We start from the raw sequence: 15870 nt of genomic DNA on the forward strand, positions 1-15870 counted from the left end.
GCTGGTTGAATGCTAACCTGGTGAAATGCTTAACCTGACGACATTGGTGAATACTAACCTGCCAGCGCTGGTGAATGCTAACCTGGTGAATACCCGGCCCTTGTTTCTAAGTGGGGCTGTTTCTGAATGGAGTCCCGTCCCCCTTAGACGTCTATCCAAATATTGTGGCAAATAGTTCATATCTTCACAGAATTGGTTCATATCCAGAGAGTTGTTGTCGTGATGGTGTTTTTCTTGTTGTTGAAGAGAGAGAACTTGTTGTTGTTGGTGGTGGCAATAATCCCATATCACTGTTGCTTTGGTTGAATGCAACACAAGGATAGATAGACGAGACTCGTAGAATTAAAGTCCTCAGTTTTCAGATATTAGAACTCACATTAAACAATCCTTTTACATGGTCTTTTTGGGTAAACTGTCTCATACAATACAGATTTGATCCGGTCGGGAGCGGAAACCACTCACGTCATTGTTGTGGTCCTCAAAGGACTACAATTTGGCCGGAAAGATCAAACTGGATTCAGTTTGAACCCAAAATAATTCCCCTGCGCTCAAGGACATACTTTTATGGCCTACCTAATAAAACCACTTGATGCGGAGTAGTTTTGGCTTTTGAAAAAAAAACCATTTGGTATATGCATCTTTTAGTCAAACTTATAGCAACTGGCAAGACTACACTAGGCTACTGGAGCATTTTAATAGGAATTGGGGAAACAAACGGGGGGAACCAAAACAAAGCGACGCCGCTTCTTCTTGTGGTTTCCACCTAGACAGGATCAAACGGCCTGCTGTAAACAATCAGGTTAACCCTTAAGTGCTGTTCGGGTCATTTTGACCCGTTTTACATTTTCATTTGGAAAAAAAAGGTAGAAGTTAAAAATGTTTCCACCTGAAACTCACTGGCCTTAAAGATTCTTCTGAGATGAACAATGTAAAAAAAATATTTTGCACTACACCCATGCTACACCCCCCTCATATTTTTTGAACCTTAAGTGCTGTTCGGGTCATTTTGACCCGGAAGCACAGAAATACACAGTATTATGCCAAAACACAGACACACAGTCACCCCCACTTCTAACACCCCCCTTCGAAGCCCCATTCCGAACCCTCCCCGCCTTCCTATAAGCATGAGCAATATTGCCCAGTATTAAATGAAGTAGTTTTTTTTACATGGATTTCAGCTAAATCAGTAAAAACGCCTAGCTCTTTCAGTGTTTAATGTGATAGCAAAGCAGAAATGCAAACATTTACCAAATATATCATATGAATTGTTGGTATTGAGTCAAAGTCAATGTATCATGATGATTTGTTAAGTTAAAATTTATATTAGTGTTGTTTTTTTTTAAACCAAATATCCACCGGGTCAAAATGACCCGAACAGAACGAAGGTGTAGTGAATCTGAACAGAACTTAAGGGTTAATGAATAATGACTGAGGCAGACTGAGAAAAAAATGCCAACAGTCCAGTCAATAGTTTAGCAATAATGATGGTGGAATATTTTCATTTGTAAAATCCAGCAGTTCAATGTTCATATTCAACAATCTCCTTTTTATCAATACTACTGTAGTTGGGCGAAGATGGGATCCAGTTCTGTGTGGAGCTGTGCACCAAGACCTTCAGTCCTGTGACGTCGACACAAAATCCCTGATCTACAAGACCCTCGCCGGCCTGTTTCCCAATGACCTGGAGACGTGCAGAGCCTGTGCTCTGCAGGTATATTTCCTGGAGCACACTGTGGAGGCGTACAAGATGGTCTTCCAGCTCTACACGCAGCCTGACCAGGAGTACATGCTGAGGACAGCCCTGTCAGCAACCAAGTTCGCTTTGAGCTGCTCCAGGTGGATACGTCATAAACGATAGTATTTTATTGTATTTGTTTAACTCTGCAGTGTCATGTACAGTTTACCCATTTAGAACGGGTACACATTATTGTGTATCATTATTTTATGCTTTAACTATTGAAAAATAGCAGGTATACAAGCTCACAGCGTGGCACCGACTGCCGCGCTGTGAGCTTGTAGATCTGCTATTTTTGAAAAAAAATGATTTTGACCTGATTCTGTAAGTGTCTTTTGAATCCTTCTACGTGTTTTTAAAAAAACCTATGTTTCTATGTCAGCAATCGTCAAAGATAAGGTCCTTTTCACTTAACTGGAGCTCAGTTAGTCTGTTCTTGAGAGACTACTATGTCAGTGGCTCTCACATTTTTTCATGTGAAGGACCCCCAAAATGACATGAATTTGGCCACAGACCCCTATCTCAAAATATTTACCGGTAGTTCCAGGGACCACCCAGAAGCAAAATTTGAGTTACAAACGTTCGCTTAAAAAAATACATATATTCAAAGATTTGCAAATATTTTCACGAAAAATAGCAGATCTACAAGCTCGCAGCGCGGCACTCGGTGCCGCGCTGTGAGCTTGTATATCTGCTATTTTTCAATGGTTAAAGCGTTAAATAATGTTAGGCCTGTGAACCAATCGATGGTTGGCAATTTACACATATTTTGTTTTTACTGTCTCTTTAGGTCCTCAAGAAGGGCTTGCACTTTGACCCTGAGTTCTGTAACCTTACGGCTCTGCGAGAGAACTGTAAGAATCTGATGAGCGAGACGGTGGAGAGCGCTGCCCTAGAAGAGATCTTGGAGTGGGTCCCTGACTGCTGCATCGAAGAACCCGATTTACATTCAAGCACCCTTTCAAGCAACCTCCAGCAAAGAACAGAAGTGGCACCCCAGGCAGGGGCGAAGAAGCACAAAATGAAGAACGACAAGAATCACATGGCAACCAAGCGGGGTACGGCCAGCACTGCTGGAGCTGCAGGTTCAGCTGTTTTTCTTTTTACCCATAACGCAATAAATATAATCACACACCTTCACACATACATACACATACCACCACCAATGCCCAACAAATGACATTGTTCACATCATCCTTCTCTTTTCTTTTCCTTTTTCTTTCCTCCTCCCGTTCTCTCTTTCTCTTTAGCCACACATTCCCTTTAGGTTCTTGTTTCCATGGCGTTCATGTACGTCTCCCAAAGCCGGTCAAAGTCACTCTGTCTACCTCTAACCACATAGGTTAGCCTCTCCAGCCCGATAGAGTTCATGAGCTCCCTATGCCACATCCTCAATGTTGGGGCTTCAACACTTTTCCAGCATAATGCCACTGCTCTTTTAGCTTGGAGAAGTCCAAAGTCAAAGATTTTAGTTTGCTTTGCTGAATGTATAAAGTTCCTTGGGTGAATTCCAAGTATACAGAGCTTAGCACTCATTCTGCAGCATTCCTGACATACACTTTATGACTTCATTCCAAAATATTTGCATCTTTGCAGGTTCAGCTGTTGACCATGCTGTAAAGAAGAAAGCGAAACAAGGCTCACGTGCTGCGAATGAAACTCCATTAGCCTCTTTATGGCAGTCCTTTTGGCAGCTGGAAGAAATGTATCACAGACTTATCCCACGGTTCTCAGAAAAGAAGCCCCCAAGACGGACGATAAGGAAGCCGCGGTGGCTCGCGGAGTACTCCTCGGAAACTCCTGAGGATTCAGGCGAGGCTTCCGCTTCCCATCCAGCTGGGAATAAGCGGCGGCGGCTCACGGAGAACGCAGAAACCCACGAGGATTTAGACGAGGCCTCCACTTCACTTCAGGCTAAAATGAAGCCGGCAGTGGTGGTCCTTGACAAACTCCCGCAAATTGACGAGGCTTCCACTTCACTTCAGGCTAAAATAAAGCCGTCAGTGGTGGTCCTCGACAAACTCCCGCAAATTGACGAGGCCTCCGCTTCACTCTTGGCTAAAATGAAGCCGGCGACAGTGGTCCTTCCCAAACTCCTCCCTCAAACACACGAGGCCTCCTCTTCACTTCTGGTGAATGGTAATCCTTCCCAGACACTGCCGGCAGCTGTGGTACTTCCCAAACACAGCTTTCAGGTGGCTCCCTGTGTGAGCAACCTGAAAGACACAGCTTTCAAGTTGCTCACTGCTGCATTGCTGCCGCTGCAGCAATGCAGCAGTGAGGAAGAGGAAGAGGTGGAGGAGGAGGAGAAGGACTGTGTTGATGATTCTGACGCGTGGTGGGACCCAAAAGACGACAGCAGCAGCGACTCTGACCAGGATTCTGAGCCAGAGTACAAGCAAACGGAGACACTGGCGCCACAAGCATACTCTAATGGTAAGTAACCGAGGACTGGCATATCAACCTCTGTTTATCACATCCCATCTATACTATAATTTTGCGAATGTCTGTCTGAGTGAGTGAGTGTCTGTCTGTATGAAACAGCGTTTCTCCTCGGTGGCTGGAGCAATTGATCTGAAATCGCATCACCATTAGCATATGAACACACCTGACATAACTGTGAAGCCCGTTTGTCACTTTCACAAATCGTATGCTGTATAATAGCATTTTTATGGTGTATCTATATCTATTTAGCCTACAGTACCTTTTGTGACCACACATGTTAAGGGAGGGGCGCTGTTGTTCAGGCCATGCACAATCACACACAAACACACACACACACACACACACACACGGGGGGGGGGGGGGGGGAGTGTGTGTGTGTGTGCAGGCGGGCAGGCGGGCGGGCGGGCGGGGGGGGGGGGGCATTAAACGAAACGGGTATTTCTTACATTGATGCTCCTACATATTATCATGCAAGCACCAGTTAAAGTTACTTTCCATCCCTCATATACTGTATGCACAGTGCACATCCCATAACCCACACACACACTGCACATCATTTTGGAGCTCATATCTTTGAACGGGTAAGGGCTAGTACTGTTAATTTGTAAAAGCCCCCCTCAGCATATAGTTAATACAGTTAGTTTATATTGATAATGTTGGTTACAGGAATACTTGGGCCTGTCCCGTTCTGTCGTCCCTTTCATCTGTTTCTCTGCTTAAATTTCTTTTTCACTATATATAGGCCTACTATCGTCTACTATATCGTCACTGTCTGGCCAAAACCTCTTAACTCCATTTTTGAGGTTTTAGATTTTTTTTTGGGCATAAATCAGGTCAACCTTTACAGTTGAGTGATGGTTAAAATAATATTGAACCAATGGAAAGTAGTAAGAAGTGCTTGGGACAAAACCTCCTAACTCCACACTTTCTGCCAAACCAGCTGACTCCACCCGATTGACCCTCTCTCTTTTTCATAAATATGTGCTACTGAACACCCATTATTACGTAAAACAACAGGCGTAAAAAGCCCTTCGGTCAAAACCTCCTAATTCCACTTGAACTCATATTCCCGAAAATGATCATTTTGGAGTTAGGTTTCGGCCCGAAAGCAGAGATATATAGATTTGTAGTTGTACATAAGCATTACATTGTGTCATTATGTGTTATTTAAGTGTACCATATATTTTTTTTTCTCCCTGCCTCCCTCTTGATATCAGCAGTGACATTGGGCGTCGAGTCCCCTCATTCTCTCCTGGTCGCTGGCGGCCCTCCTTGCATCAGCTCAACGAAGAATCACCAGCGTTGCCACACTGGAGTCAAACCTTGCCAGGATACGTACACCGGCGTACAACCTTTCCAGTGTAACGAGGGTTTTAGTCAGTTACGTCATCCGGAGGAACATCAGCCTTTCCACACTGGAGAAAGACCTTTCGGCTGTAACGTCTGTGGCAAATGTTTTGGTCAGTTACGTCATCTGGAGGATCACCACCGCGTCCACACTGGAGAACGGCCTTTCGGCTGTAATGTGTGTGGCAAGAATTTCCCTTGGAAAGACTCTCTGAGGAAACACCTGCACTCCCACACCGGAGAGAAACCATACCGCTGTAAGGTGTGCGGCAAGGATTTCACCCGGAAAGACAGTCTGAGGAGACACCAGCGCGTCCACTCGGGAAAGAAACCATACGACTGTCAAGAGTGTGGCAGGTGTTTCAGTGAGAGACGTTACCTGAGGAAGCACGAGCAGTGGTGTCTTTCGCAGGAAATGGCGGATATTCTACAAGCTCACGGTGAGGTGGATGACGTGTGTGAGATTAGTGACCATGGCACAGATTATGGAGTACCAGTTGTCCAGTTCTGTCTTGGTGTCTTCCTTTCATCTGTTTCTCAGTTTGCATTTCTTTTGCAGTCTACTATACAGGGTTCCCACGGTCATGAAATTCCTGGAAATATTTTGAAATTAGAAAGATATTTTTCCAGTACTGGAAAAGTTTTGGAATTTATCAAGGGTCCTGGAAGGTCCTGGAAAAAAAATAGCTATGCATGCATTGTCTTTGGTTATTGATTTTGTTAATACCTCTGAAATGACAAATTAAATATGGGACAAATTGTGAAATATATAGAGGCAGAAATTGTGAAAATAGCCGATCTACATGCTCACAACGCCTCGCAACGCGAGGCGTTGTGAGCTTGTAGATCTGCTATTTTCACAATAGAAACGTGTTATACAAAATTCCTCAACTCTTAGTGCTCGTGCCGGGTCCCCAGTTAAAACATGATTATTTCGGGGGTCACGGCCTGAAAAGGTTGAAAACCACTGGCATACACTACCTGTCTTTGGGCATTGCGCATAGGAGTAAGCGACCTGTTATTTAGCTGAATTATTGTTATATAGTCCTGGAAATTGAATTAAATATTCTGGAAGTTTTGGAAATGTTTTGGAAATGAATTGGTAAAAATGTGTGGGAACCCTGACTATATATAAGCAGTCCATTGTGTCATTATGTGTTATTTAAGTGTATCCTATTTGTTTTTCTCCTCTCTGTATCAGGAGTGAGAATGGGCGACAAGTCTCCTCCATCTACCTCGGTCCCTGGCGACCCTCCTTGCATCAGCTCTGCAACCGACCAGAAACAAGGACACACAGACCAACCAATACCTTACAGTCTTACTGCCCACTCTGACCAGGATTCTGAACCAGAGTACAAGCAAACGGAGACACTGACGCCACAAGCAAACTCTAATGGTAAATAACCGAGGACTGGCATATCAACCCTCGCCATATCTGGGCAATAATCTGTTTAGCACATACCCAATGCCCAAGATGGCACCGTACCAGGGCGACATGCTGAGAGCTGCTCTCGCCTTATCAGCGCATCAAATCGCACACCACTCGTTTCAGTAATAGTTTTTTTTGCCCAGGCAGTCAGGTTGCTCAATGAAGGGATGAAAGTGAAACATTGGTAAACATGGGCACTGTACGCATGTTTAAACTCTACACTGTTTGGCAGGGTTCCCCAAATCGTTTTCCCCAAGGTCCGAATTATGTCTAGGGTACCAAGTAGAGGGCCACAACATTGCAGGGGGCGACGGTGGCGTTTTCGCTACTCCAGATATCGTCACTGTCGGGCAGAAACCTCGTATCTCCAAGTTTCAAATGTGTACGTGTTTTGGTAAAGCAAAGCCCTGCTTCATCATACAAGATCGTCGCACAAAACTAGTGAAAACAGCAGATAGATCGGCTCTTTTCACTAGTTTAGTAAATTTTTTAGATGATAAATACAAAACGAACGGTTTTGGACATACAAGGTTTCCACCCAACAATGACGATATACCTGTGTTGTTGCTGCTCTTATACTACCATTATTACTGGGGTTGGTGGGGGCCAGACAGTGGCCCCCTTATGGCCCGTGGGCCGCCTTTTGGGGAACCCTGCTGTATGGTATTGTAGTTGTTGGTACTTGTCTTGTGTGGCCTGCATGGTATGTGGGTCCACACTCTTGTCGGTCACTGTGACCATGTCTCTTGTGTAATAAGGCTGAGAGTGCTCCTGGCACAAGCATTTCATTGTATCTGTACTTGTGGATATGTGTGACAATAAACCTGAGCCATGCTGTTAAAATTGTAAAAAAGAAAAGAAACATAGCGTAATGTAAAAAAAATAATGTATATTGATAATGTTAGGTCACAGGAATATTTGGCTGTCCCGTTCTGTCTTCCCTTTCACCCGTTTCTCTCTGCTCACCTTTCTGTTGCTCCGTCTTTGCCTCCCCCATCATGTTAGATCTGAAGTCTGCAGCACCAGAACTTGTGAGGAGAGACGGGACTGGTCAGGGGAGAGACTCCTCCCTTCATCCAGGTGAGGAAGATGAGTGTCTGTCTGGCAATGCTGCACGGCTACAGTAGTAGTATTTCTGTACTTAATGGTAGTGGTTCTATTGGATCAATGGAACTAACATTGTATACATATATATTTATCCATTTCACAATGAAAACTCACTTTTCAAATACCATGACTTTTTAATGATCATATATTATCATAAAATCTTAGTGTTTTGCCAATTATTTGAGGGCCCACTTGCGGTATCCTCATGGTCCGCACCACCGGTTGAGGACCGCAGTTTAATAGTGATCATTAAACTGCTACCATAATAGTCTGTTATAGATTCGTACTTCCTACATAAGCAGTACATTGGCCAAATTCCAAACCGTTGACTTGCTGACTCACGGACTTAGCCAAAGTCAGTGTGCGCGTTCACGTTGGGGCATAAGGGCTTGAGGGTTGTTCCAATGTAAAATCGGTAAGTCCGTGAGGGTGCGGGAACGCCCCTTTTTGTTGACTTTCCTTAAGTCCGTACATTTGCAGCCTTTGGCAAAGGAATTACCCACAGTTCATAGCGTTACTAGGGGAATCAGCTGGATCCTCCAAATGTCAATCATTAATGTGGAGAGATGAGACACGAATCGCGGTTAGAACGTCAACAAGCAGTAGTGCTTTCTCACTGTTCTCAAACTAAGGGAGACAGGATGGAAGATAGCCTATATATTTAGTTAAAAATAAGGGGGCACATGAATCAGACATATGCAAGGTAAATGCAGAATATGGAAATACAATTTAAAACGAATAACATTATAACCCATAAACAGTAATTAAAATGAATAGATTAATGTATCTAGCCTATTATAATAATAATCAACAATCACATAATAAGCAATTACTGTAAATAAGGACAGTAAAGATTTTTAAATGTGATGTAAAGTGTCATGAATAAAACACTCATCTAGCAGACGCAGTGGTTCTTTCTTAACCTTTTCAGGCAACAACCCCCAAAAAAATCATATTTGAACTTGTCAGGGGGCTTTGTATAACACAGTTCTATCGGGAAAACAGCAGATCTACATGCTCACAGCGCATAACGTTGCGAGGTGTTGTGAGCATGTAGATCTGCTATTTCCACAATCTCTGATATTTGGACCCTTGACACTTTAGATTAGAAATGTGCAGATACACTCTATAAACTTCATGTTGGTTTGTTTACTGTTGAGAAAACAATGTCACACATTAATAATCATCTGGGGACCCCTCAAAATAATTTTCGGACCCCCAGGGGGTCCCAACCCACAGGTTGAGAACCACTGATCTAAAGTGCTGTTCCGTTCCCTTTGGAGCTGTACCCTCTAGCTGAGTCCACAGAAGTTCCTTTGCTCACCACTAGGGGGGTGTACCCTCAAGCCCTTACCATGTTGACGTCACCTAAGTCCATGAGTTAACAGTCAACAGGGTTTAGGGGGGAGATTGGAATTTGGCCAGTGTATCTGTATAACATTCTCCCTGCCTTCCTCTCGCTACCAGGAGTGACGTCCCAGACTCCTTTCTTCGCCTGTACAGAGTGTCTGTTCTCCTTCACATCTCAGAAGTTCCTTCTTAGACACATGAGGTTTCGCCACAAGGATGTTTACTTCCAACTGAACGGACAGATCCCCTCAGTTGCTTGTCAGAAAACCCTCAGCACGGCTTACTTAGACTTAGTTCCTTCCGTTCCTGTTGGAACATTGGGCGACAAGTCCCCTCCATCTACCTCGGTCCCTGGCGACCCTCCTTGCATCAGCTCTGCAGCCGACCAGAAACAAGGAGACACAGACCAACCGATACCTCACAGTCTTACTGCCCACTCTGACCAGGATTCTGAACCAGAGTACAAGCAAACTGAGACACTGACACCACAAGCAAACTCTAATGGTAAATAACCGAGGACTGGCATGTCAACCCTTGCCATATCTGTGAGACTTTATTAACCCATTTAGAACGGGTACACATTCTTGTGTATCATTATTTTATGCTTTAACTATTGAAAAATAGCAGATCTACAAGCTTACAGCGAGCTTTTAGATCTGCTATTTTTTTTAAATCATGAAAATTAGAATTTTGACCCGATTCTATAAGTGTCTTTTGAATCCTTCTACGATTTTTTGAATAACCTATGTTTCTATGTCCGCAATCTGGCCCGCCATCGTCAAAGAAAAGGTCCTTTTCACTTAACTGGAGCTCAGTTAGTCTGTTCTTGAGAGACTACTATGTCAGTGGTGCTCAAACCTTTTCATGTGAAGGACCCCCAAAATGATATTTATTTGGCCACGGACCCCCATCTCAAAATATTTAGTTCCAGGGACCACCCAGAAGCAAAATCTGAGTTACAAACGTTCGCTTTCAAAATACATATTCAAAGATTTGCACACGTTTTCATGTCTTTTTCAAAAATAGCAGATCTACAAGCTCACAGCGCCGCACTCGGTGCCGTGCTGTGAACTTGTATATCTGATATTTTTTAATAGTTAAAGCTTCAAATAATTTTAGACCTTTTAGTTTTAGGGATTATTATTTCAGTGGCTGGGGGCATGCGTACAAGTGGCTAAATATGTCATTTTAATCAGAATAAGCCAATTCCCAAGATGGAACACAACCTTTCATGGTTAGATGTGACTTATGGGGACTAGTAGTGTTACTGTAAATAGCAATAAAGAAACTGCTGGCTTATTGTGTCTAAAAAGACATATTTAGCCACTTACGCATGCCCCCATGCGTACACATGCCCCACATTTTAGCACGGTAAACGCGATAAAACGATAGAACGAAGCAAATGAAAACATTTTAACACTCACCTTTTCTTTTCGCTAATTACAATCTAAAATATGAACCCTTGTTGTAAAAAAACCAAAGTTGTCCTTTAGGCCTACAATTATTGAATGCTTTAACTATTGAAAAATAGCAGATATACAAGCTCACAGCGCGGCACCGAGTGCCGCGCTGTGAGCTTGTAGATCTGCTATTTTTTGAAAAAGTTGTGAAAATGTGTGCAAATCTTTGAATATAATATGTATTTTTAAAGCGAACGTTTGTAACTCGAATTTTGCTTCTGGGGGTGGTCCATGGAACTATATATTTTGAGATGGGGGTCTGTGGCCAAATAAATATCAGTTTGGGGGTCCTTCACATGAAAAGGTTTGAGAACCACTGGCATAGTAGTCTCTCAAGAACAGACTAACTGAGCTCCAGTTAAGTGAAAAAAGGACCTTTTCTTTGACGATGGCTAGCCAGATTGCTGACATAGAAACATAGGTTTTTTCAAAAAACTTTTCAAAAGACACTCATAGAATCGGGTCAAAATTCAAATTTTCACAATTTTTCCAAAATAGATCTACAACCTTGCAGCATTGTGAATCTTGTATATCTGCTATTTTTCAATAGTTAAAGCATAAAATAATGATACACAATAATGTGTACCCGTTCTAAATGGGTTAAGTTTATCATTTTATTTCTCTCCCTGCATCAGGAGTGAGATTGGGCGACAAGTCCCCTCCATCTACCTCGGTCCCTGGCGACCCTCCTTGCATCAGCTCTGCAGCCGACCAGAAACAAGGAGACACAGATCAACCAATACCTCACAGTCTTACTGCCCACTCTGACCAGGATTCTGAACCAGAGTACAAGCAAACGGAGACACTGACGCCACAAGCAAACTCTAATGGTAAATAACCGAGGACTGGCATGTCAACCCTCGCCATATCTGGGCAACAATCTGTTTATCACATACCCATGCTGTTAAGATTGTTAAGAAATACAATAAAAACATAATGTATAGTACATACAGTTAGTTTATATTGATAATGTTGGTTACAGGAATATTTGGGCCTGTCCCGTTCTGTCTTCCCTTTCATCTGTTTCTCTCTGCTTACCTTTCTGTTGCTCTGTCTTTGCCTCCCCCATCATGTTAGATCTGAAGTCTGCAGCACCAGAACTTATGAGGAGAGACGGGACTGGTCAGGGGAGAGACGCCTCCCCTCATCCAGGTGAGGAACTCAGGAGGAAGATGAGGAGTGTCTCTCTGCCAATGCTACGCTGCTATAGTAGTACTATCAAAACCTCGACCAGCTGTCCGTCTGTCACACGTCACAGTTTTGCTCATATCTCCGCAACCGTTGCCCCGATCCATGCCAAATTTTGCACACACTCTCCTTGCCTGCCAAACCACAACCCATCAATTCTCACATGGCGCTCTTATAGCGCGACCATGAGGCCGATTCTTGCTAAACACATTTTTGTACACTGCTCCTACAAATCTGCCCTAAAATCACGCAAAGCGGTACACATTTGCTCTACACTCATCTCATCAACATGGATCTATCCCATTTAGCGCCAATTCAGGACGATTTTTTTATACATTTTTGGACACTACTCCCACATATTTTGCCCTCAAATCACGCTGCGACTTGACGGTCGCTTATCTCCCGATTAGGGAGTCTTACTCGTGATCATATATTATCATTAAAAGTGTTTTGCCAATTATTTGAGGGACAACTTGCAATATCCTCATGGTCCGGACCACATGTTGAGAACCACTGGTTAATAGTGATTATTACACTGCTACCATAAATAGTACTACTGTATGCAATATTGTTGTACTCAACTAGAACTTTTCAGTCTATTATAGATTTGTACTTCTACATAAGCAGTACATTGTATCTGTATAACATTCTCCATGCCTCCCTCTCGCTATCAGGAGTGACGTCCCAACTCCAAACTTCCCAGACTCCGTTCTTCGCCTGTACAGAGTGTCTGTTCTCCTTCACATCTCAGAAGTTCCTTCTTAGACACATGAGGTTTCGCCACAAGGACATTTACTTCCAACTGAATGGACAGATCCCCTCAGTCGCTTGTCAGAAAATCCTCAGCACGGCTCACTTAGACTTAGTTCCTTCCGTTCCTGTTGGAACATTGGGCGACAAGTCCCCTCCATCTACCTCGGTCCCTGGAGACCCTCCTTGCATCAGCTCTGCAGCCAACCAGAAACAAGGAGAGACAGACCAACCGATACCTCACAGTCATCAACGGTTTACTCAGCCAAAAGAACATCTTTGCACTGGAAAGAAACGCCACAACTGTGAACTGTGTGATATGAGTTTCAGCACGTTAGGTGTTCTGAGAAATCACCAAGCTCTCCACACCGGAATGAAACCTTTCCACTGCGAAGAGTGTGACAAGAGCTTTGGTACCGCACAGTACCTGAGGAATCACCAGGATTGCCATAGACTCACGCGCGTGAGTGAATCTCGGCAGGATATGCACGCTGGTGTAAAACCTTTCCAGTGTAACAAGGGTTTTAGTCAGTCAAGTCATTTGGAGGAACATCAGCGTTTCCACACTGGAGGTCGGCCTTTCCGTTGTAATGTGTGTGGCAAATGTTTTGTCAGGTTGGTTCATCTGGAGGATCACCACCGCGTCCACAGTGGAGACCGGCCTTTCGGCTGTGATGTATGTGGCAAGAATTTCCCTCGGAAAGACTCTCTGGCGAAACACCTTCTAACCCACACCGGAGAAAAGCGTTTCCGCTGTAAAGTGTGTGGCAACAATTTCACTCGGAAAGACAGTCTGAGGAAACACCAGCGCGTCCACACGGGAGAGAAACCATACGGCTGTCAAGAGTGTGGCAAGCGTTTCGGTGAGAGACGCTATCTGAGGGATCACGAGCAGTGGTGTCTTTCGCAGGAAATGGCAGATATTCGACAAGCTCGCGGTGAGGATGACAAATGTGAGATTAGTGACCATGGCACAGATTATGCCCATGATGCATTGGTGAATGGTGAGATTGGCGTTGAATCTGTTGATGGCACACATTATCCCCATGGTGCATTGGTGGATGGTGAGATTAATGACCATGGTACAGATGATGCTCATAATGCATTGGTGGAGGATGAGATCATTGAGATTAGTGACCGTGACACAGATGATGCGTTGTGAGCTTGTAGATGAAAATTGGTTATTTTCAGCTAAGAGGGGTAAAAGCCATGAGGCAAACTACAGGACCACGTTCAGTGGACCATCATTCCTGAGGGTCAAAATACATACTGCCATCCAAAAGCAAACCACTGTCAGTACGTTTTATGGTATGCCTAATATGGGTGTGTGTTAATTTTTCTGTTCTCTGTTAGGCCCATTTGTATGTTAGCCGCAAATTGCAGCTCTCGATTTTTTTTTATTGGGTTGAATCTTGAGTTTTAACACCACCATTGGCAGCTCATTCATCTCAACAGAAAAGTGCTATCTGATTGTATTAAACGACGTCAAACTCACCAACATTGCAGGTGTACAAAAGCTTGAATTATCCTCTTTCTATCTGCAAAGTGTTTGTTTCATAAAAAACCCACCGTAGACATGTTCTGAGCTGCTTTGTGTCAATAAATTCCATGCAGGTGATTTATTTTTGTTCAACTTTGGAAGCGCTCGCCTTCAATAACTGCATTATTTGCCTTTTACAAACTGGTGGTACACAGGAACTTTTGAGTTATTATTTCCCACAAGCACTTCCAAACTCCAACACTTATCACCTAAGTGGAATTTCTTGACAAAAGTAGCTCATAACATGTCTATGCATTGGTGGGTTTTTATGAAACAATCACTTTGCAGATAGAGGATAATTCAAGCTTTTCGTATAGCTGCAATGTTGGTGAGTTCAACGTAATTTAATACAAACAGATAGCACTTTTAAGTTGCAATTGAGACTAGCCTGATGTAGTATGTAAGAACAAATTCACATGGGTACCAGAATAAATTTCATTTTTCACTGTTGAACCTTTTGTTTCTTGATGGTTTGTTGACAATCTAAAAGCTACACATGCAAAGCACATTGTTAAGCACTTTGTTTTTTTTGTTTATTTCGCACAACAACCACACCAGAACGGTTGGATGTTAATTGAAATAACAATGTTGGTGGTTGAATGGTATTGATATTCAGAGAACAGTCTCAGCTTGGGCTGTGATGGGACCACAATGGAACCAATACTTTTGTTTTCTCCTTTTTAGCCCAAATGTATGACTGTACCCGTGCTGTTTGCATTTCTGTTAAAATAAATCAAGTATTCAATCGATTTATTTGGATCATTGGATGGACAAGTTAGCACTGTTAAAATGCTGTATCACAAATTCACATTCCAGTAGATGGTGGCAATACACTGACTAATTTTGGTGGTGTGGTTGCCGTGCGTGACGCGAGTCACATTTGCAAAATAATTTGTTTTGGTCCCCCTTATTTACCCAATCCCCATTTAAATGCTCAATGACTAAAAGATGGACATAGCAAACAAACTATTTCACTACGCTGCATCAAAGGTTTTTTTGGGGGGTGGGCCCAGAGAGTGTATAGCCTATATCAGGGGTTCCCAAACTTTCTATTTATTTTTTATTTTTTATCCGAGGCATCTCTACATTATATTCCTATTCCCAGCACCTTATATTCATAGCATATTTTAGCGATTATGTTGCGAGGAAAACAAGATAATAGCCATTTTGGTTAGAACTGACTGAAACTAACTTTGTACAAGTTTAAAATGATACCAAATGTATTTTTAAACCCCTGGACTGCCGTTGCGGCCCACCAAGGTGCCCCGTCACCCACTTTGAAAACCCCTGGTCTATATCATAGGCTACATGGTCAACTGGCAACCTGGGGGCCACATGCGGCCCCCACCTTCACTTAATGCGGCCCACACAGCAGGTTAATATCGGGAATACTGACATATTATTGATTTCAGCTGTTACAATTCAAAACATAATTAGAATGTTACTTTTCAGGATTCCAATTCAAAAATTGCTTAAAATAATTCAGGATTCCAGTGAAAAAATATTGAGCTTGTAGATC

The 15870-nt window shown here is 43.1% G+C and overlaps 3 protein-coding genes across 3 annotated transcripts in view; all 3 read left to right on the forward strand.

The window, feature by feature from the left end:
* The window catches only part of LOC308309359 (zinc finger protein 654-like), a gene marked incomplete at its 5' end in the record, with an annotated part of 5079 nt that extends 3413 nt beyond the window's left edge, over nucleotides 1–1666 (forward strand). The window contains one exon of the mRNA XM_080754908.1: nucleotides 1566–1666. Coding sequence (XP_080611034.1) covers nucleotides 1566–1646 — 81 coding nt within the window. The 3' untranslated portion in view covers nucleotides 1647–1666. The remainder of the gene's footprint in view (nucleotides 1–1565) is intronic.
* The window catches only part of LOC308280549 (uncharacterized protein), a 35993-nt gene that overhangs the window by 4671 nt on the left and 15452 nt on the right, over nucleotides 1–15870 (forward strand). The window lies entirely within an intron of this gene.
* Nucleotides 5633–13973, forward strand: LOC308309360 (uncharacterized protein; the record flags this gene model as incomplete). The annotated part of the gene is made up of 8 exons (XM_080754909.1): nucleotides 5633–5640; nucleotides 5744–5967; nucleotides 6729–6923; nucleotides 7962–8036; nucleotides 9531–9917; nucleotides 11509–11703; nucleotides 11951–12025; nucleotides 12736–13973. The coding sequence occupies 8 exons, from the start codon at nucleotides 5633–5635 to the stop codon at nucleotides 13971–13973; spliced, it is 2397 nt and encodes a 798-aa protein (XP_080611035.1).

This window comes from Nannobrachium achirus (genome assembly GCF_963921795.1).
Source record: "Nannobrachium achirus genome assembly, chromosome: 24".
Classification (NCBI taxonomy): domain Eukaryota; kingdom Metazoa; phylum Chordata; class Actinopteri; order Myctophiformes; family Myctophidae; genus Nannobrachium; species Nannobrachium achirus.